This window comes from Polyodon spathula, unplaced genomic scaffold, assembly GCF_017654505.1.
Source record: "Polyodon spathula isolate WHYD16114869_AA unplaced genomic scaffold, ASM1765450v1 scaffolds_764, whole genome shotgun sequence".
Lineage (NCBI taxonomy): Eukaryota > Metazoa > Chordata > Actinopteri > Acipenseriformes > Polyodontidae > Polyodon > Polyodon spathula.
In genome coordinates this window covers 621,612-645,143 of record NW_024472252.1, presented here as the reverse complement: position 1 = coordinate 645,143, position 23,532 = coordinate 621,612, and the positions used below count along the sequence as shown (strand labels likewise).

The window sequence follows — 23,532 nt, the reverse complement described above, 5'->3', positions numbered from 1 at the left end:
CATCAGTAGATCGCAGGTCTAATCAATTAACATATCAGAGCCAAAACATTCAAGGCCGAATACAGTATGTCGGCAGTAATATTTTTAAATCAATCCTGGACTTAACGGGCAGCCAATGCAGGAATGCCAGGACACCTGCAATTTGTTGTCAGTACAGTTTTCTGTGCTTTGCTGTGTGTGTGTGTGTAAATGTTTACTGTTGTGGCTATCCCCAGAATTAATTTTTAATGATGGCACTATTATCTGTATGTGGCTTTGGAAAATTAGCAAATAACAAACAAACAAACTACTGTGATCAGGTAACTGGTGTATCGTGCACAGTGCATGCAGAACTAGCATTAAATAATAGCACCAAGCTATCATAGCCTGAGACAGCTGAGCGCTTTGCACTGTGGCTTTACATAGAAACACAAAAGTCCATTTAACCATTGGGTGCACATCCATTAGACTTTGTTGCTGTTCCAATCCTCTTCCAATGCTGTTCCAATCCGGTTCCAATGCTGTTACAATCCTCTTCCAATGCTGTTCCAATCTGGTTCCAATGCTGTTCCAGTCCTGTTCCAATGCTGTTCCAGTCTGGTTCCAATGCTGTTACAATCCTCTTCCAATCCTGTTCTGTCTGCTCCATTCTACATGGCGAATTTCCAAGGCAATCTTCTTCTAACTTTTATCTGTCTACATGTTTCATTTGAATCGTGTCTTGTGTACTTAACCGATCGATCAGTCGTCCTCCTGAGTGGTGTTCTCTGTGTCTCCGGTGTGCATTGCAGTCTAACGAGGGGGTGATAAAGGCAAACTCTTCATAGTCTGTAACAGGATAAAGGCGTTGCTTTGTTTGCGGTGCTTCAGTGTATGCGTTCAGTTCACGAGAAACATTCAGAACACACTGTCACCAGGATTTTTAACAAAATCAATTCAGTTAGGATGTTTAGATTGACTTACTTCCTTTTCCCAGTGTCTGCGTTTTTAAGATACGCTTCGTTTCCGTCACTGCGGATACTGATTTAAAGAGAAAGCCCCTTTAATCGATGTATTGACTGGTGCATTACTGATGCAACTGTATCCAGGATTAGCATTTCACATTCGCAGCTGGGTTTGATATTGACAGGAAATATGTGTATCGAAGCAAACAAGCCAGGATCGATGCCATGTAACACAGACAGAAGCACACACACACACACGGCTATCCAAACTGAAAAGGTGAATTAAGAACACTTTATTATAGAGAAGCAAGAAGCACACAGTCTTCATAACTGAAAACAGCGTGTGTATAACATTGTACCTAGTAATATGTTCTTTATCTATTGCTATAAATAATAATATAGGCAGATGGGGGTCTATTGGTTATTCCAAGAACTCGATTCGAGTTTTAGTTTAGAACTCCCTTCCACATTCTAGCTGGAGTGTCGAGTCTGTCACTGTGTTTTAAATCTAAGCGCAAACGCATATTGACTTGCACTGTGTATCATTACTCTGTGTGTGTGTTAATGCGGTCTGAATGCAACTGCTGCTCCCCTAACTGTTGCTATGCGCTGGTTAATTTGAGTCCCTCTAAAAATAGCATGTTTTAAAAATCCGTTTCAGCCCTTTGAGGTCCAGGTGTGAGCAGAGCCTTATTCCAGTGATGTGCGATGGCGCGGGGGCGGGTCCGGATTAGTGGCGTCATGCAGAAGGAGCTGAAGATGGTTCCCGGCAGCACTTCGCTTGCACACCGCGGCGGCTGGGCTCAGCTTCCAAAACACCGATATATATGAGAACGAGGAAAGGGGGTAAAAAAAAAAACAAAACAAAAAAACATTTATAGAACGAAACAAAGTGTTTTCGGCTCTGTTATCAAAAGCTGCACTCAAACAGCGATGGGTTCGACCACGGAGGCAGATTTTAAACAGAAATTGATTTGGAATGTCAAAAGAGAGGTAAGGAGATGTAACCTGATGAATGTGTTGCGACTTCTTTACCAGATCCGTGCGCGCATTGCTGCTTCACATTTTATTAGGTTTGCATTTGCAACAGCTGAAAGCGGAACACAAGACTCGGCCTGTTTTTGTGTTTTGTTAGTGCAAATAACTACGTTGCATTGCAATGTACTCTACATTGGCATAGTTTTCGAAACGGAGCATGCATATATTCAGTTTTTAAGTGCATTTTTTATTTTTCAGCATGCATTGTTATGTTTAGCATTGGCTCGTGTCCGCTCGTAGTTTTCGTGTGGGCTGGCTTTTGGACGCGTTTATTCCACCGTTGATCACCATGCATGCATTTCACAGCTGAGGCTAATAAAATAATAAATCAACGCTTCCATACAAGAGAAGGATTTTAAAAAAACCACCACAAATCTGCTGGCACGACGTGTAGACCCGGTGTAGCCAGTTCTTTGGTCCACAAATGCAAACGTTGGGGGGAAATAAAAACAAAACTGGGAATAATATTGCAACCGTAGAATTCTGCTTCGTGCAACCTGTAGAAATCAAAGATGTGCATTGTGAAATATTACTAATGCACACGGAAATAAGTGATACAAATGATAATAATACAGTTGATGTTGTTATTCGTATTAATATTTGTATTATTAAAACAAATGACCATATCACGGTTGTGCGCGCGTGTGGTCGTGTTGTTTGTAAAGTAAGTTATGAGCAATGCGTTTGTTTTTCTGTGTGAAGATGGTATTAGTTTGAGCTCGTCGGTGTATTTTACAAACCTTTCAGCATTGCAGAACCTGTTGGAAGTCAACTTCACTCAGACCAGTTCTGTACAATAGGACATTTATTTTTATTTATTTATAAGACATACACTTCTTCATTATTCTTTCTCTAAAGTAAACGCAGAGATAAAGCGTTAACAGCGAGGTGTAGAGCAGCCGGGCTTCAGTTGGGTATATATATATATATATATATATATATATATATATATATATATATATATATATATATATATATATATATATATATATATATAGCAACAGCTTTTATGAACAATGCCATGTTTTATGTCCCTAAGCAACTAAATTAACTAACAGATGCCTTAGTGCTGTACACGATTAACAATAGCCAGAGAATACACATTGCAAGCTACCATGGCAAAGCTGCAGCATTACTACCAGGGTTGCACTAGACCATTAAAACAATGTGAGGTGTGTTCTCTCGCTACCAGCCATGCTGCTGTTTGCAGTGCATACCCTGCACTGCTGGGAACAGGTGGATTAGGGGTCCGCCATAGGGGTGGGCAGTTTCAAGACTTTGAGCTTGTATTGGTGCTCAACATCCTGGAGAGGAAAACAGATGTGTCAAATTAACAATCCAACCTGAAATGGATCAAACCCCTATGCTGAGGGAGTCCTGTTATGCTTTGTTTGTACAGAGGGATTTTCAAACTGTGTTGCTCTGCCCATGTTGGAAAAAACATTCATGGCAGAATACCAGAGATTGAAGTATTAGTCCACTGTTTCAGTTTGACCCTCTAAATGCCTTTTCAATGGCATGGATTTGATCAGGCTTTACTGCTCTTTGCTGCAAAGGGTTGAGAGCGCTGTGTGTGCAGTCTGGAGTGATTTGGAAGCTCTCTGTGGTGTCACACACACACACACACACACACACACGCTCGCTCGCTCGCGCTCTCAGTTCTAAGACATGAATGGATGGCTGAGTTATTGAATGAAATGATGCGATTGCAGGGTCGGTGGAAAAGTTAAGAATACCAAGGAGAAAACGATCGCCCTTTCGGGTTTCGGACAAGGAAAACCGCTCCTTCTTTGCTGGCTTTCCCAAAAGGAGAAACCCTGCCGATGGAGCTGTCCTGTGTGATTTCTTTAGATCCCTTGATCAGGTGCCCTGGGGTTTCTGTATATTTCATTACCAATAACAAACAGTAACACCCAGTTCAGGTTTTGCACAGGAAGTTGTGTTGAGTCTGCAGTTTGTGTTGGGAGTGCCTCACACTGGAATGTGTCACTCCCTGGCAGCCTCACCTGTGTACACAGCTCAGCATTCTGCGCTATGTAGAGAATACTGTGGGCCGGGTGTTTACAAAGCTTTTACAGTTTAGAGACTTCAATGTACTTGCTTTTGCATCATCCTCTGTAAGAGCAGTGTGTGCTGCTCTTGAGATAGCAGGGGTGAATATAAGACTCCTCTTGCATGGCAGTGTCACCCGGGCTTCACTGCAAGCTTGGTCAGCCACAGTGTGTAAGTAACAAGCTCAGGTGTGTTCTGTAGAACTCTGTGTAACCAGGACTGCATCCTGTTAGCTGCTGTGAATCCCGGTTGTCTCCTGCGATGTTTCCAGTCTGAGGTCTTGCAGCCTGCCTGCGAGTGCACTGCACCCGTTCAGACAGGAGCAGAGGCAGTCAAACGCTTCAGTGCTCGAATATCTTGTTTGCTGCCGCTCCCCTCGTTCTCCTGCTTCAGCCTGCATTATCCTGATGAATAATGTAATTATCTCTCATTGTCTGCAGAAATAGGCAAAGGCTGCTTTGGACTGACTTTGAAAGCATTATATATATATATATATATATATGTGTTGAGAGTTCCAGCATTAAATTAATATGATATTTTATTATTCAGTGCTACAGAGTGACTATCTTCTTCAATTGTGTTAAATTGTAATTTTTTGCTGCACCTCATTGTATAGTCTACCTTGCGATTTCATTCAGATCCAATGGCAGAACATATTTTCATGTGCTCCTACACGACCTCAGACCGGGACCCAGGAGTCCCGTGGGATTCCTGCATTTATTACTGAAATGCTGTGAGTCAATGCGTCTTTGCATGTCAGGGTTGTCATCAGTAGACCCTAACCCACAGCTCTGTCTGGCTGAGAGGATCAGCCTTGCTTTTACGCACTTCAAGCACTGTCTCTCTGAACTCCAGTCACCCTGTGCTGGGTTGCTCGGCAACTGAAAGCATCAGCAGAGATACCCAATAAGTTAAATTGCATCAGCTGGCTGATTTTTGCTGCTGCTGTGGAGTACTGTTGTCAGAGGCAGTAATGCTGAAGGGGTTTGTAAGGTGGCTGGATATCCCTGGGTTTCATCCCTCCTCAATCAGTGTGTTCTGAGGTGTGCCTTCATTGAACGCTGTACTCGGGTGTGTTTGATTAAACTCGTAGTAAAACCAGGAAGGGCTCAGGCTGCTATGCAGTGGGAGTCTAATATCCCTCCCTGCTGTCTTTGGCAGGGTGATGGAGATCAGGCTTGTTCAGCAAATGATTGTAACACAGCAGCATGTTCAGGAAAGCACTGGCATTGTGACTTTGGGGTCGATTTGTCACGTTTCATTTGCACTTTTTCAGGGATCGAGAGCCTTTGATTCCAGGTGTAAAAATAGCTGTCCTATTAAGAGGTACATGATGAGTTCTCTTCTGTTGCTTTTTGAAAGCTAATGAAAGGAACTCACGCCCGGCCTTTGAGAGAGCATTGCATCGGAACAGATGGATTGATAAGATAGAATCCACTGTGGACAGGAGGGTGGGTTTTGGGTCAGATCTCTCTCTCGCTCTCTCTCTCTCTCTCTCTCTCTCCCTTGTGAAAATAGCTGACAATATTACTAACGATAACCCTTCCATTTACTTTAAATAAACAAAATATATATATAAACAGGGATGGAAATCCGACTCCCATTGCATATCAGTTTGATCCATCACGGGTTGTATTATGAGTTCAGAAGAACACGCCTAAGCTTGTTACCTCTGTGGCTAATCGGGCTCCTAGTAAAACCTGGAAGTGGTGACACTGCTATGCAGTAGGAGTCTTATTACACAGAAATAGGCCAGGTGATCACAGTTGCGTTGAGCAGCACTGTGACATTACAAGATTTACAACCTCTGAGTCATGTGCTAATTGTCTGGTGGGGTTACCAGACCCCACCCCCTCACACCTTCCTAAAATAACGATAGCACCCATTATATCTGATTAGATGCATTTCAGCACCTCTATAGCAGTGATGTGAAATCTCTCACACACGTTGTGCTTGCTGTTCTGGTAATCGCTATATTGTCTATAGTCTCCACAGTACAGTATACAGTATTGGTCTATCCATACACTTCCTGGGAGAAATCTCCAGAGACCTGCAGATAGACTTGATTCCATTATCTTTGACTTCTTTGACTCTAGACTGTGGGATTGTGAGGAATGAAGCAATCAGAGGCAGCAAAAGCTGATTACTGTATCTGCTGCCTTTGGTTTGCAGAGTTTGGCACCAGGCAGTCACTGGCCTGCCTGCCCTCATCTGTAAGAAGTCAAGGATGGTACAGTGAGCTTTGCTGTCTGTTTTTAGCTGGCTCACAGTAAATCATTGAGGGTCTGGATTTTCTGAGCGTTTAGTCCTATTTTTGTTTTTTGAAAGCGATAAAACGCCTGTTCCTTTTAAAAAATGACATCGCTAATATAGCCTTTTGTCTCCTGGGACCTTCTAGTGAGGGATTGCATCACCGTTGCCGTGGAAACGGTTGCATCAGAGCCGACACAAATGTGGCATAGACTGTCCTCGGGGACCCTCGTGAGAATCCCACGTCCTCATCTCCTTGAGCCTTGCCTGGTGAAATGTGGTTGATTGTATACCTCGGAACACTGATCACATTCCAGCTCCATTCCGGCTTTGGAATGGAATTCTAGAATCCCTCTGTGACATCACCCGTGCCCACCCCATTATCACACTCCGTTACCAAGGCAGGTTTTACCAGCACACCAGGCTGCTTTCGATTTTATAGTTTCCTGTTTGAAAGAGATGGTGCAATCAGTGAATGAATACTTTATTGAGGCTTGCAAAGTAAAAAAGGTCTTCATAATCTGTATTTGAATATGTCATCAGTTTTCAAGCAGTAAGCTGCATTCACTTTAAACCCAGGAGTTTTCCGCAGTGGCTGCATGTAACAGTCCTGTCTTAATTACTGTGAAGGTTAGTGTTGACGGGGGGAGCTGCGGCTCCTGAAAGCAGGGATCATGCAGGCCTGTCCACTCCGTGCCGCACTCCTCGACGATGGGATTAGCGGTGACTCGTTCCCTTGAGACCTCCCATCAGCATTCGCTTTCCCCCAGCCCTCACAGACACACTGCTGCTTAACAGCTTTGACACACGGAGAGGGGATGGGAAGTGCTTTAAATCTGAAGAATAATCCTACATGAAATAAAAAAACAGCATTTCATTTTGTAATAGAATACTAGTATACCGGCCCATTCCATGAGACTGTAACTTGTGTTACTGTTGGAGAAATCATCAATGTCCATCTGCTGGCAAGACCCAGGCTTTTCAATGATCAAAACGTCTGCGTTTAAGGACAGACCCGTCACCTCAATGTGGCCCCCCTGCACGCGTTTTCGTCAGGCATGTGTAATCCTGGAAGCACAGCAGCCAGCTGCAGTTCAATGTTATTATTGTCATTCTGTCTTTATTATTATTGTTTTGCTTGCTTCCGTTTCTTTTCAGACTCTTATACGTTTGCGTTATGTTTTTTTTTTTTTTTTTGTAATTTGTATTTGCTCACGGACCCACAGTTCAGATCGTGTTCCGTTTTCTTATCTTCCAGAAAAGGACACGACACACACATGCATGGTGTGATGGGAGGCATGTCACAGTTACATCCTGAATGAAATAAACGGCTGATGCAGGTGTTGATGCTGGCCAGCTGTGTGTGTGTGCGTGTGTGTGCAGTGAAGGGATTCTCTCTCTCGCCGGTACGACGTGCTAAAAGCATTTTGTCGTTTCCTTTCCTAGAAGCTGGTCATTAGGAGTCATTAATAGGGTTACGGTCGGAGTGCCTTTTAATTGGGTGCTCCTGGGCCCTCTGCTGGCAGGTGGGGATCAGGTTGTTGTTGTAAAGGAGAGCTGGTTCTGTGGGTGCATTGTAAACCACATGTCAGAAATCAACCAATCGCAGTCAAGTATTTGCTAAATTCCTGTTCTAGTTAGAATTACAATTGGAGCCGCATTGTTAGTTGAAATTACAAGTGTAGTTACATTTATACGAAATAGTACCATAAACAGCTCCCAGCATTCACACGCTTACTCACGTGATTAATCACAGGAGCAAGTACAGAAACAGACTCGTTACTCTGTGTTAAACCCAACGTGGAACTGCGAATGATCAAGCTTGGAAAGGCGTGCCCTTCTACTTGGCTCATAATTAGCTCTTGTGTTTGAATTGAAGTGTAAATGGTTTGCGAAATGCAATTAGATGTGATTTGCTTAAGCTGCTTCTCATAGCAAGCTAACAGTGCTGCTGTAATTGCAGTCATCAATCAGCAACATTGTCCCGATAGACAGTGGATCACGTGTTTGTCAAATGGTGCCACTTTTTAAAATAAGCACGCCCAATGAATGCACAGCTGACCTATAATTGCAGTTGATTTTGCCCAATTGCAGCTGGACAGGCCTCGGGTCTGTCGCATGACGGTTGAGGGGGGGGCGTGAAACCGAGGGCTGACCTGCTGTCTGTGTTTGTTCGCAGGTGAAGCAGCTCATGGAAGAGGCTGTGACGAAGAAGTTTGTTCACGAGGACAGCAGCCACATTATCGCGCTGTGCAGTAAGTGACGGATCAGCTCCGAGGCGCTCTGTTTAAGAGTTTCGTTGTTAAAGTTTGGTTTAAAGGCGACCAGAGGAAATTGCGTGACGCTCTCCGTATGTGTCATTTCATTTACAGGTCCCATACATTGTCTTATATAGAAATGTTGCTCCCCATTTTAATTTTTTTAGTTCCATTTTTATCATATACAAAGTTAGAAATAAGACTTGCATTTCGTAGCAGTTTGATCCACTCCTGGTTTCACTATGAGTTTGGGCGACACACCCAAGCTTGTTACCTATACACTGTGTTTAATCAAGCTCGTAGTAAAACCTGGGTGAAACTGCTATGCAATAGGAGTCTTATTTCCATCCCAACTTTTCTGAATGCAATGAAAGTACAGCAGAGTGAGATGTGTAGTAGAAAGGTTTAAGGGTGTGACGATTTGCTTATGTGATTTTTGACCCCAAAGGGAGATTGATCTGTTTCTTCATCATGACTTTGATTGGGGTTTGGGGTTCTGAGAAACAAGGACAGAAGCCGGTTTCCGTTGGGAATATCAGCAGAGTTAAACAGTCAATGTTTCTGTTCAGAAGCTCTTGTGCTGCCTGCTGTGACTCATGCATTTATTGACCATTGTTTAACCAGAAATCAAAAACCTGTTGTGCTGGCCAAGTCTGGTGACATCATGCTTTACAAATACAGTATGAAATGAAAACGCACGCACGCACGCACACAGTGTATTTAAGTCCATTTCACAACCAGTGGTGTAGTTGAGCCAGCACTGTTTTCTGTAGATGTCATCGTAACACTCTGGAACACATAATGTAATGCATTTTGACAAGATGGAGAGAGGCACTTTGCAGGGAATACTTGGCTAAATGCATTCCCTGTTATATGTGTTACTAGAAGTTCAGCATGCAAATAAAAAATTAGTATCACAATTCTTGTTTTAAGACTGTATTTTGGTGGCGTTCTGGTACCTTCGGATTTAGGACTGCTCCCCTGTCCTCAGCACTGTGCAGCCTGGGTGTGACGCACTTCATTGTGCAATGGGGCTACCTGGCATTTACCAAAAGGCAGACAAGCACACACTTTAAACATTGACTCATTATTTTAGAAGGGTCTGCTTTTGTTTTTTTGGGAACACGCCATAGAAGAATAAAGACTTGAGGCCAGTTGTTGTCTCAAGTAGCCTTGCCTGTAGATTAGAAGCTCCTCTCAAGACGTGGCAGGGCTGTGATAAGGGCATATTAAATGCCTGCGTAAACAGGGAGAGCGTAATCTCTCAGGAAATGAACTGGCAAAGAATTTGCTATTAATGGAATTATTCAACCCTGGAAGCTTATAGCAGCTGCCTCTCTGAATGGAAAGGTGTGCGCTTTTGAAATAACACCTTCCTTCTTTCTTTTTTTCTTTTCTGTATAAGACCATTCCTAATGCCCTAGAGAGAGAGTGTCCTGATCAGTGCTTTCAGTCTAGCAGTGACCCAGTTCACCCGTTAGCAACACAGTACCATTCTCCACAATGCCCTTATCTCAGCCACAAACCTATTGAATGTAATTAGCTATATGCACAGCAGGAGAGTATGTTTCAGGTAGCTCTGGAGAAATCATATTTGCTGCAGTTTTCTGTTGTCAGAGAGGCTGCTGGTGCGTGCACACAGTGTTTGCAGCTGGAGACCTGCTCGTCCAATTGCAGTCCATTAACACTGTTTCATTTTCCAAAGTTTTATTAATGAACGGAAATGTTTGGTTCATTAGCGCTGCAGACAGTAATTGTTATTTCCAGGAGTGGAGTTATCATGTCATTTTCATTCATTGCACTTATTCATTTATTAGTCAAGCACTTCTTTGTGTAATGTACAGGGTGACCTTTCCAGAGCTGCGTGACGCTTTGCAAATGTTAAAGATCTGCACGGAACGGGGGAGCATTTCAATAACGCACCGGGCCTAGGAATCGGTCAAGTGTTTAGCTCGAGGGACACGCTGCACAAAGTGCTTCATGCATTTGATCGTGTGAACATGGGGGAGTTATCGGTGACCGCTTGAATAATAATGGCTGCAAATTCATAATGAGTTCCGACTGAATGTCACGGGAGAACAGCACCCGAAGGTCTTATGAAGTCGTTCATTTTGGACGGAGCCCTGTTCGTCCATGTGGATTTAATTACCCGTGTGCATTCCGTGTTCCGTTGCAATCAGTGCTGTTGATCACGTGTATAAGACACGCATGTAATAGCACTTCTCGCAACGCCCTGGCGGTCGAGTATGCACACCTTATGCGTTTGTTACAAAGAAACATGGCATGCATACGGGTAATTCCCTTCAGCTGAATTCAAAATGACATCACACATTAAAACTATAGTACCCTCCGAAAATAAAAGATAGTATCCTATCGCCAGTGATTAGTGGAACAGAAACAGCCCCAAATTGCTGCTGACCTTTTATAGTCAAATCAGCAGGTGTGATCTGCCACAGAGCGGCTTTAACCAACTGAATGCGATTCCTATTGAGCCTGCTGGGGTGCCCAGCGTACCGGACACAAGCTTCAATTCATCATCCGCTTGAAGAGAGATGCACAGTAGACCAGTGGAAGGAACATCTTCTTATAAACCTGCGCGCAGTCCTGACGTGACCGCAGGGGGCTTGTGCAGTGATTTCAGAAACTGTGAATAAAACTGGAAACCTTTTATTGTTTATTTTTTTAGTAGTCCTGAATCCTGTCTTTTATAAACTACAGCTTTTACATAATAAATATAATAATTCGGTATCACCCTGCCATTCAGCGTTGGTGCCGTATTTGAGCTGGAGGATCTTCTTCTAATACAGTGTAATGTAACCTGCGCAGCGGCTGTGAAGACGTTGATCAGGGTTGTGCAGGCGGTGAAGCATGCTCTTGGTGGTTAAGCATATCCTTATTGATCAGATCCTGTTTGATTTCAGCACCAAGGGCAGCACCGCCTCACCCGTTAGCATGATCAGTACAATCTCGCTTTCAAGATGCGCTGCCCCTGTTCTGCAAACCTGTGCTGTTCCAAAGGACTGCTCTCCTCTACCTCTGCAAGGAACAGAGGCATGCATGTTTCTAGTGCATTGCTTTATCATTTTGTAGTTTGCTTCCCTGAGCATTTACATGTTTTTTTTTTATGTGCTCAAACCTACATGATTCTGCAGCTCTCGGTGTGAGTGATTAGCAAAAGCTGTTCTGCGTGCAGGTTGAGTCTCAAAACAGGGAAAGACAGCATAGATTTGAAACTCCTGAATCAGTACCTGCTACACACACTGTGGTCTCCTGTGAAACACTGGATTCTAATGAATGCAGGTCTGAAGATGATTCCTTATGATTCTAGATGCGATTGGATTCGGGTGCAGGGCATTGCAGAGGTGAAATGTAGTGGCGATACTTTTTATATGCAACTATTTCCTTTTTACCTAAAAAATGACTGATCTGGCAAAACAATAAAACAGAACCCTTTGTATTGGCACAGGTATTAGTAAGGACAGCACACTGCAGATGGTGGCAAACCTGTTCGCATGTGTGCAGCATTTTATTAATGATCCTTTTATACCACTTATTTTTGTCTTTAAAAAAAATGTCAAAACAGGTTGTATGTACTGTGTGGATTACAATGACACAGACCGCTCCCCACGTTGACATGCTTACTCTGTCTATTCGAAATAACCAGCAGTAAGAACCACAGGGGCAAATTCAGAAACCTTGTAGAACTTTTACTGGTTTTCAAACAAACTGGGGGGGGGGGGTCACCAAAAGCAGTTGAAAATGCAAGAACATCGATCGAATGACAAATGAGAAGTGTAATTGATGAAGGCTGTGGTATAATTACAATGACTCAGGTGTGCTAAGGTTCAAGTAGCGTTCCATTGTAATTGCAGTGAATTAGGCATTGCACGGCCACTATAGTAAGTGGCTGCAGTTGTGCCGCTGTTTCTGCCGGTTCATTCCCTTGCAGTCACAGCTCCTGTTGGGAGTCCCAGTTGTTTCCATTTACCGAGTTGCTCTGTATCCCTGGCAGCAGACTGTAGACTCAAGCTGGGTTACATTGACGTCCAATATTAAAAAAAAAAAAAAAAAAAAAAAAAAAAAGAGAGAGAAAGTGGGGGGGGGGGGTGGTATTATGTTAATGCTGTATGAATAAAGGGCAGTGGTTCGGCAAGGCTAGGATCTGCCAGCGTGTGACTGTTTGTTTGCTTCTCCTTGTTTACAGCCTGACTGTGATGATTTGTACCTCGTCGTTTCCCTTTGTTCTGCTCTAATTTGATCTCTATTTAACATGAATCACGACTCTCTGTACGCAGCCAGCGGGGACTCTGTGTTCTGCAGTCTCTGTGCTGACGCTGGACATTACTCAGAGCCAGCACAGCCCTGGGTAATAGGGCAGCGTGTGTGTGTGTGTGTGGGGGGGGAGGTGGCTGGTTGCCTAAGCTCTCTTAAATGCTTGGTTTTAAAATCTAGAGCACTTTTTGTCACCAGGCCCCCTTCTCTTCTGTTGAAGATCTTTACACTTTTTACCATGCAGACATCTCGAACAGCGCTATCCTGTGAAAGTAAAAAGGTTGCTTTTACCCCCCCCTCCTCGATTTGGAATGTCCAGTTCTGTTTTTTCTCCTCGCCGCAGCAGGTCCCCCACACAGCACAGACGCTCTGAGGGCGTGCGAGCATCCTCCCATCTCACGAGCCTGAAACCAGAACCGCTTTCAGCAGAGCAATCCAGAGCAGAGGCAGACTGGCTAAAGATTTATGATTAAAATTGCAGTGTTGATACAGAATCAGTAGCTAATGAATGATGAACGTGCTTAGTACTAGCACAGATATATTTAAACAGGGTTCAGTAATGAACCCGAGAAATATGAAATGTATTTGTGAAAGGATACAAGATCAATCCGAGAGGGCAGTTATTTTAGAATACTGTGCAGCTGTTAGAAGCCGTTAAGTGAAACATTTAGAAGAAGCTAATGAAGAAAAGCATAGCAGCCACGTGCAACTTCTTATTGAGCTGTTTGGCTGTTAATTCAGTTTCTGGATCCTTTTCAAAGTGTCATTAGCAGACTGTGTTGGACCTGCTCGCTTGTTGATTGGTCTCATTTGTTTTCTCTGTCCCTGTTCTGAATATAATTACCCCAGTCTTGGGCTCACGTTCTCAAGTGGTATGTGAGCACCTGGAGGGGTGTGTGTGTGTGTGACTGCAGCTCTGAAACTTATCGGGGCCCAGCGATTTTGTGAGCTGACAAATAGATTAGCAGAATGAAATCCATTCCTGGAGGACTGGCTTCAGCTGCGCTGAGCCCAGCTTGCTTGCTCCCACAGTTTTCCATTTGTAAATCGAGAGCGACACCGAATCAAACTGAAAACACCAGCGAGATCAAACCTAGAGCTCACAGACGCCACTATAGTATATACAGTCTGCAGCTGTTTTATAGATGAATAGAATAGAGCCACAGTGTTTCTGCAAGACTTCATCTCCAATCAGTATAACACACACACACACACACACATATACAACCAGGAGCATTTGCATCAACAGGGCTGCTTCACGTTTGAATAAGAAGAGGTTTTTTTGTTGTCGTCTCCTTACTCGGCTCAAATCTGCAGCCTGGGAGTTTTAATTCAAGCTGTCTCCAGTCTGCCTGTTCTGCATCTCTGCTAATGAACAGTGCTGCTGCATGTCCCTAATGAGGCAATTACAGCTGCCTGTCTTGTGTCGCCGACGCACTTCGCACGTGCTTTTTGTGCCACATCAACCAGGGCACGGCAGGGAGTCTCTGTTTAACACCGGCTTTCATTCTCCTGCCTCTTTTGTTGCTCGTGAATAAATGAGGCACGATCTGTTTGTTATCCGTGACCCAGGAGAAGCGCTCTTCAGCTAACTATAGTTCCTCGTTGTTATTGGAACTATTTATTTTTAACGTTTCTGATTTGGCTAAGAGCGCCTGCGTTATTGATCAATACATTTTCTAAAAAAAATAATAGTTTTATAGCAATTGAGACCACCACAGAAGATGCAAGGGCACCTGTGTACATGATAACGCACGCTACGAAACGCTTCTGTGCATTCACTCATACTGTACAGCCCTCCTCAAACAGGGGGACTTAATACTGTCGTTACTGGTCTGACGTTTTCACTACTTCTCTTGAATTTTCTGAACGGGCAGGATAAGACTCTAGTCCCAGTGTGCAGGGTGATCTTGCTATTCTGTTTTTAATGCTAATTACATCTCTCCTTATTTGCACACTTCTGAGATGGCTTCAAAGCCATTAGTTTTGAGATGAGAATGTGAAGCACCGGGCATGGTCGATACAGCGGTGATTAAGAACGCTCCCTCCCTCTCGGAGATTAATTGCATGCCAATAGCTGATTCGCAACATCCTTGTAATCGGTTGGATTCTGCAGGAGGTGCAGCAGTTTGAGCCGTCCCAGGTGTTATAGGAGCATGTCGTCCTAATCGAAAGAAAGTGTGTTTGTGTTTCAAAACGTTCCAAAGGTTTGATTCTCTAAATAGCATCGTTATCGCGCCTCGTTCTTCCTGAACCCGTGCTCGGTTTGGCATCTTCGTTCCGTCAGGGTAGGTAGGCAGAGTCTCTGGGATCAATGCAGGGGATTGATCTGAGCGCTGTAGTAATTCAGCTGGGTGTAAGTGGAGCCGGGGCACAGTGTTTGCTGGTCATTAGCCAATAGGGAAGACAAGCCTCTTGGGGCATGCTGGAGAGTGAACTCTTTCACTGTAGCGGCTACCAAACATGTGCTGTCTGCAAATAACCATTTCAGCTTGACAGCTGGAAGAGGCTGCCTTTGCAGAGCTGCTAAACGTCTGAACTGGCTTTTAAACTGTAAAAATCACAGGGGTAGGAGGGGCACAGGGGGCTCTGCTGTAATCTCTGGAGTCCCGGGTTTGACTGCAGTTCAGCTGAAATGAATTGTTCGCTCTCAATTTAACTTGGGGAAACTCCATTATGGGGCAGCACACGGCATCCTGCTGCATTTACAAAGAACCAGTATTACAAATAGCACCTTTCCTTTCTTTCTTTCTTTCCTGAGTGCCAAGAGGTCTATTCAGTTGATCCAAACATCTGTTCTCAATAACAGGGCAAAAAATATATTTTAAATAGTAAAAGGGGACAAAACTTGGCATTTTATTTGCATGCAAAGAAAGAAAACTACGCGAAAGAGACCCACATGCTATTATCGACGTGGGTTTCACCAAATTGGTTTGATTTTCACAGTTTTGATCCAATTGAAAAGACCCCCCCAAAGTGTGATTGAGGTGTCAGTCCCTGTGCACACAGCACAGTACAGAACAGAACATTGTAGTCAGAGACAGCTAAGTGAGATCCTTTACCAGCAGACAAAGCAACGTGATGTTCCCTTTTCCAGACACACAATAAAAAACTGGAGGACGTCTCAATTCGTGGGCAGCCCTGTGAGTGACAGGGACACGGGACACGCTGGCGGTGTGCGTAGGCAGCCTCGTGGCTCTGTCAGCGAAAGATCCTCTCACTGAGGCAGACAGCCCTTCATGGCTCTGCTTCTCCCTGTGGCTCAGGCTGCAAGGAGAGTCAGAGGCTCAGTGCTGACCTCCCTGTCAGGACCACTGTCTGCAGCCTGGCCTCCCTAGACAGGAACCACACATTTAACGAACTGGTAACCAGAACCGTGGAGATTGCTTTAATCCAGGCTGCTTAATTAGACTTTTCTGCGTGGCCAGGGTAAACTTGTATAATTAAACACAGCTGCTGCTAAGCATTAAATCAGCTACAAAAAGATGATTGGGGAATAAAGCCATTAATATATATCGCCTACCCTGTACATTCAGAATCAGAGCAATCAGTGTGATGACGGAGTTGATGAGCGTGTTGTGTATCAGCAGAACGTATAGAATAAGAATCGCAATGAGATGTTGAATCGCCATTGGATTAGCTGTTCTCATACATATGAATGGACACCCCCATGTATCCCCAGACTATAATAATATCAATAAGTTCTGCTGACTGATGTTGAAGTTTGATGACAGCAGATGCAAGCGGGGGGGGTGAATCCGGGATCTTCGTGGAAGAGGATGGGGGAAGGGGTGAAGGGAGCTGCTGGCATCCCAGCTCTGCATTCCCTGGGGTCAAGGAGCTGAGAATTTCTGTACCTCTTCACAGTTTTGTCAGCCCCTACGCTCGTTGCGCTCGTTATTGAGAACGCAAGGAATTGGAGCCAGCGGGGGGGGCCAATCAATAAAGAACACGGCTCCTTACCTCTGTCAGCGCTCCTGCCGAGCGGATCTGAGACCGGGCTCGTTAGGAGGAGCTCTCCCAGGAAGGCTTGTTCTGCGGCGTGGAACGTGGTTATTAAGAGACTCGGCTGCTTGATTAATCTTATTGTGATGATGGTTTGAGGAACTGCGTCCTGCTCGCTCTGCAGTTCAGTGCTTGTTTAAATCAGCCTCGCCTAATGTCTGTAGGCTGCAGAGTGAATTCGGGTTGTTTCGATGCGTGTGTGTCTGCATGCCAGTGCAAGGTTGCGGTGTCTTCGTCTCTTTCATTGATCGAGGTGTCATTCGTGATGTAGGGGGCTGTGAAACTACACTTAGCTCTGATTTGATAATGTTTTTTTGTTCATCTCCCAGTAGGCTTGGGAAGGGTTGCTGTCTCTTCCATCAAGTCATGTGACAGTACATGGCCTTCCATGCTTCCAGCAACCAGGAAAGCTGAGCTGTAATCTAAAGACACAAGCTTTTAGTAATTCAGTCCATACTAGGGCATCGGGGGAATTCTCCAACCTCTACTCCCTACCTACACCTCTTTGTACATTGCAGCCTCTTCCCACCTCCGCACTGACGAGACCCAGCCATGCTTAGCTGCAGGGGTCTGACCAGACCAGAATACAGTCCAGAGCTGCACATATATAGCCAGCTCTGGACTGGAAATCTAATTGAGCCTTAAAGGGCAATAACGCACAATCCAGGAGCCGTGAAAGCAAGCATCAGTCTTTTCATGATGGTGAAATCTCCTGTTGATGATATCTTGCAACCTTCAGGGCACCAGGGATAATTGCAGTGTGACCTGGAGAAGTTGATGATGATGACTTTGAGGGAGAGGAGTGGAATGACTCGGGGGGGGGGGGGGGGTATAGTCAGTGGGTTGCTGGTGCGATCTCCTTGGATTGCCTCTGCCCGGCAGAATGAGGGCTTATTGACTGAGTCCACAGTGTGAGTGGATAGTTTGTATCCACAGTAAAGCACCTTTTCTGCTTAGTGCAGGTTATTCATAGAACCCATGCCCTTTATGACAAAGTTGGGTCAGAAGTCTAAAAACTTTGACCCAGCCCCGTTCTGTCTTAACTATTAAGTTCTGTATTTTCCCGTTTTGAGCTCTACTTTTACTCACCCTGACTGATACTGAACTTGTCCTAATTTGAAGAGGGAGTCAAGACAAACATCATAATGATGGTGATGATTATTAACTACATAATCCAGAATAAAAGCTGTACCCTAGAATAGCTCCCAGAAGATCTCTGAATTTGTGCTGGAGGAAGTGTGTGTGTGTGTCTGTGTCTGTCTGTCTGTGTGTCTGTCTTGGCAGTGCGCAGGCTGGCTCACTCTTAAAATAAGCTGGGTGATCTTTCAAGTCTGAAACTGACTGTCCAGTTTTTAAGGTTTCCTGTAACCAAACAGGAAAAGCAGTGAGCTGGGCAGGGAGAGAATTAAAGCCGTGAATCAGGCTTGACACTCCACAGGCGATACAAAGAAGCCTCCTGTGTGGGGGCAGCTCAGTGATAATCCTGTGCCGGGGAAAAGAACTACTGATGAGGAACGAAGCTGTAATGAACTTGTGTGGAGAAAGCCTGCGCCTGGCCAGTCCAATTACCTTCCTTATTGCTTGTGATCAATCAGGAGGGAGAGGATGTGTTTACAGCGACGTGCAGAAAGATTTCGGGAATCTGTCCCAAACCAAGGGTGGAAATGACTCCTGTTGCATAGCAGTTTCACCCTTTCCAGGTTTTAATGCAAGCTTGATGATCCACAGTGTACCGCTATCAATCTCCAGCTGTGCCTTATTAAACTCCTAGTAAAACCAGGAATGGATCAAAGTGCTATGCAGTGGGAGTCGTCTTTTCAGTAGAAATGAACATCTTACGTAGCAAGGAGTTTTATACATTCCTCAATAACTGCCGCCTCGGATTCATTCAGGAAGGTTGGGGTAGATGCATATCTGTCGCAAAGTCTGTCTTCCAGAATGTTTCAAACTCCTGTCTTACCGATCTTGACTGAAACCTGAAGTCCGGGGGCTGGCCTTAAAATGTAAAACCTGTGACTTGCATTGTATCGCTAGTGCGTCTGAACATCACAAATACGCTTTTGCAGCCAAGAGAGGATGTTTTGACCTCCGTACTGAACCTATTAAAACTCTGTATTTGACCTGCCTCTCTGTTGGCACAGATACTTTAGGAGACGCTGTGGTACAGCGCTGGATTTATTTGTATTCATTAATACTGCTTCAAACACCAGCCTCGAAAGGGCAACTCTGTTCTCTGAACGTTGAGCATACATAAAAACTGTAAGGAATACAGTGCCTTCTCCCTGAGGCTTTCCCCAGGAGGAGGAGGATGCACAAAGCAGGGTTTCTCTAGTTTTTTTTTCCTCCTCCCCCAGAATTTGCATCTGCAGCCATCTGCTTTATTCCACTTCATTACTGCCAGTCGCTCTGTGTCGTGAGAGAGCGAGGCGTTCTGTTTAAAGTGTAAGAAGCAGATTAGTCTTGTCTTGCAAGAGAGATGGCACTTGTGCAGCAGGGCTCAGTGTACCTGTCTCCTATAGCCCCAGCTCTGTTACATTTTCACCTGGGCAAATGATACGCCTTCAATTCACGTGCGGGACGGAGGTAGTGTGGAGATATAGATTGGGATTAGCATGCCGCTTGTGATGCCGAAGGTGAATCAATGTGAATTGGAGCTGTGATTGACTAAATAGAAAAGCACCTCCTTTTTTTTTTTTTTTTTTTTTTAATTCTTTTTACAAAAAGCAAACTCTTTCCCTATTCGGCGCTCTGACTCCCTTTCTAATACTTTGACTATTTTGTATTTAGGATTATTCACTATACAGGGATTGCAAAGGAGAAGGGAAAAGAAGAAACAAGAAAATCTCAATTTGTTTCATCCTTCAGTACAAAGTTACTTTACAAGACTGCCCTAGGACAACTGATTCAATACATTTCAGTGTCTTCTACTGTACTAACAGACTGATTTCCCAAGGCAATAATCATTGAGTGATCGTCGCATTTTCTACCGAGCGACTTGTTAGAGCCTTTCCTGATGAAAGGTGCTCGTTTATAAATAGACTTGTCTCAATAAGTCGCGACTGCCCATCGTCCAGACAGACTCTGCCACATTGGCCCTGCCTGGCAGGATCTGCAGAGCCTGTGGCCCCTCTGCGCTGAGGCTGCGCGTGGATATTGCACTGAGAATCTCAAGCTCGCACCGCGACGCAGGAGCGTGCTGTTGATCACGCGTGTGGGCGTTCAGCTCGCGCGTCCTCCACAGAGAAACAAACAGAGCACAGCCTTCCAGGACACTAATAACCTCCATATGTTAGCTTGACTTGATAATGAGCAGCACACCAACAGGACAAGACCAATAATAAACAGGACACCAAGGACCACGTTTAATGAGCTGTGGTCAACTCAGTTATTTAAGGCACTCAACAAGGGCGCTTGTCAGAGCCTTTAAATAAATTTAGAATTGTTTATTTATTTGTAACTTTGTTTTATATATATATAGTATATAATATGGCAAGTTTTGCACTGGAGCGTAAGTGAGTGTAGGTCTTCTGGGGGAGTTTCAATCACAAGAAAGTATTGTTGATTGATTATTTTAACGATTTGATCAACAGCTGGGGATGGGGGAGAGAGAGAGAGAGAGGTCATGTTCTCTTAAACATTGACAGCGCTTGCATGCTTTTTATTCTTTCTTCAATGAATGCATGTTCAATACAGGCTGACTATCAAAGAAGCCAGAATGAATTTGTTTTAATTAATTTATTTCAAAGAAGTTAAATAATGAGGTCTTTATAACTAGTCCTCTCCCATTCTGTTTTGGCCCCTTGCACTGCAAAGTGGGATCACTCCAGTCAAATTCCCAGGCAGCCAGACAGATGCCGCAGTCCGTATTGCTAATAAACCCCGCGTGGAGCCTGTTTGTGGGAATGGGTCCCCTCTGAGCTCTTCCAGCGCTGTGCATTTACGAGAAGCTCTTGTTTCTCTGGCTGGGAGAGGCTGGGGAAACAACCGCTAATGAAGCCATTTGTCAGGTTTCTAATGATCGGACGATAAACAATTGCTTCACGTCATTTAAGTTGCAATCTTTTACACTGCGTGATCATTGAAGCAATCTGGGAGCTGCCAGTTTCACAGTAATACTGAGCGGACAGTCTTCTGCTATCAGGGAGAGTGAATTTATTACAGGGATGGGAAGAAGACTCCCAGTGCATAGCAGCTAGTTCCATTCCTGGTTTTGCTATGAGCTTGTTACCTATAGTGTGGCTAATCACGCTTGTAGTAAAACCTGGGATGGGTGAAACTACTATGCAATAGGGGTCTTATTTCCATCCCTGCTTTCTGTCTATAATAATTATGGTTTTTAATGCAGTTTCAGGGCGGTGGTGTATAGACTACCAGGTGAAGTGTAAATGCTAACTGATAGGAGGGGAGTACACTCTCACAGCCTCGCAGTTTCAGAAGCACACATAATGCTGCTGTTTTGTTCTTCTCTTGGGAAGAGACACTAAACACTTTGGGTAATTTTGCAGCTCCTTAAGTGGTTCGACTCCGGCAATAAAAACGCAGTTACCATCATAAAACACACTGGCTTTCCAAGCACAGCTGATGGCGCCGCCACGCTGTCGGTTAGGAGGACCGGTATTGAAATCATTTTTAATGAAGTCTGTTGTGATTTGGAAGGGGTGCGTCTGCTGTCTGATTTTTAGATGCAAATCTTTCTTGCAAAAAATAAAGGAAGAAATGCCCCTGGTCCCATTTCACATCCAGTTTTTTATTGTGGCATTAATTTTGTTTAATAGCATTTTATCAGGCTGGGCAGCTGAAGTGTCTCGCTGGAGGCACAGTTGGGCAGTTGGACTTTATTACCCATTCGCTGTGTGAGAAACGCTGCAGAAATCCTTACCTTTGAGAAGCATGTCGCGGCTTTATTAAAGCCGAGTCGGGCTGTGTTCTTTTCATAAAATTTTAACTGGGAATTGGGAACGCTACACTGTGCTGCCTGGGGTGGAGGAAGACCAGCTGCACCAGTGCTGTAGTGGGAGATTTTGAAATTCACTGCACTCTGAGTTTTATATTTTTGTATAGTTTGTCATAGTCGCTTATTGAAGTCGCTCCCACCTTTCTCCCTGGCTTAAGGAACTGTGCTCATGTGACTAATTTCTAAAGGCATCCCTCTCCTTAGTGTCTTAGTAAGACCTTTCTATTAGTAGGGTGCTCACTCCCAGGTCAGGACTGAAGCATAGAGACTGAACTGCTTCCTCACAAACTAAGAGGAAGGGTGCTCCCTCCAGTCCAGGGCAGGCTTGAGGCACACTGTAACAAGGAAGCTCAGAATGCCACTGCCTGCACTATCCCAGATCTGGGCAGTTGCGCCAATCCACCTTTACCAAGCTCCAGAATGCATCACCATAGCGACAGGACTGAGGCACTGCTGAGTACTGTGCTGCTGTAGATACTGTGCTGTATTGCTATAGATCCTGCTGTATGGCACTGTGTTGTAACACTGCTGCCCTGTCTCTATCCCCAGGCACAGTGGAAGCCTGTCTCCTCCACATGCTGAAGCGCAGAGCGGCCGGGTTCCTGCGCAGCGACAAGATCGCAGCCCTCTTCACCAAGATCGGCAAGGTGTCCTCCACAGCGGGGGAGGTGTGCAGGAAGGTGACGGAGCTGCAGCAGCAGCACGCCGAGGGAGGCAGGTGAGGGAGACCCTGGGTCGGCACAACGCTTTAGGGTTACCTTGGAGATCCAAGCCTCTTCTGTAGTAGGGATACTGCGTGCAGGAAAGGGGTAGTCTGATCCATCTGTATGTGTGTTTAGGGGATTGATCCCTACTGTGATGAATACAGCACCTTGGGGCCCGTTGATTTTAGCCTCGTCTTCACAGTCGCCACTTCAATCTGTGAGATTCATCAGAGCGGCCTGCCACCAGTAATTCAGTTAAAGGTTAACTGTGGAGAATGATGCTGGTCCGCAAGCAGCCTGCAGTGGTGTAGGAGCTCTTGAAAGCCAGGATGAGAATCCATTCAGTTGTCTGGTGGAATTAAAGCAATAGATTATTTATGGGTGCGTCTGTCTGGGGCTAACCCCCCCCCCCCCAATCATTTTAAAGGTTAAAACATCGATTCTGCCGCAAGCCTTGGATCAGCCTTGCCCTGTACAGAAGAAATCCAAAAGCAAATGCAATTGTGAGGAAGCGTTTAGCACTTAATTAGTTTAGCTGAAGGATGCTGGTTCCTCACTTAGCTGCACCTCGCCTCTGAATCAAGAGGGACTTCTGTGCAAATCCTGCCTGGAAATAACCTGCAGCCCAGCCTGGTGTGTGTTTGCATAAGGGCACAAAAAGACCTTTTCAAAATGTTTTTTAAAGGGTTTGAAAGCACCGCAAGCAACGCCTGTAGTCTCGAGTAGAAGCGATTGGCAGAAACGTGCAGCGATAAATGAGCAGAACACCACTGTAGTTGATGCTAACTAAATTTTGCTTGTTAGTGACATGTAATGTGTTTTTGTACAGCTCTGCAAAAACTCCCTGCTAATCGGTACGGCGCTCTCAGCCAGTTAGGTTGGTTTAACCCTGCATGAGGTCTTAAATTCTAAAACTACATTAGAAAGACTTGTTAGACCGATGGATCACTTTGTAGTGGGTTTGACAAGCTGGCAGTATGCTCCTGGCTCCTATTCACCCCGTAATGCCTTTCCACTAGCACTGGCGTTCTTTAGAATACGTTTAAAGACTGTTTCATTTTAAACTTGATTCATTT

At 44.7% G+C, this 23,532-nt stretch overlaps 1 protein-coding gene across 4 annotated transcripts in view; it reads left to right on the top strand.

The window, feature by feature from the left end:
• Window positions 1–1,542: 1,542 nt before the first annotated feature.
• Window positions 1,543–23,532, top strand: part of sgsm2 (small G protein signaling modulator 2) — a 39,234-nt gene continuing 17,244 nt past the window's right edge. The window contains exons 1-3 of one of the 4 annotated variants that reach the window (XM_041241202.1): window positions 1,543–1,916; window positions 8,443–8,518; window positions 22,302–22,470. In XM_041241202.1, the coding sequence (XP_041097136.1) occupies window positions 1,857–1,916; window positions 8,443–8,518; window positions 22,302–22,470 (305 nt within the window). In that variant the 5' untranslated portion in view covers window positions 1,543–1,856. The remainder of the gene's footprint in view (window positions 1,917–8,442; window positions 8,519–22,301; window positions 22,471–23,532) is intronic. The other 3 variants (XM_041241203.1, XM_041241204.1, XM_041241206.1) reach the window with 3 other exon arrangements.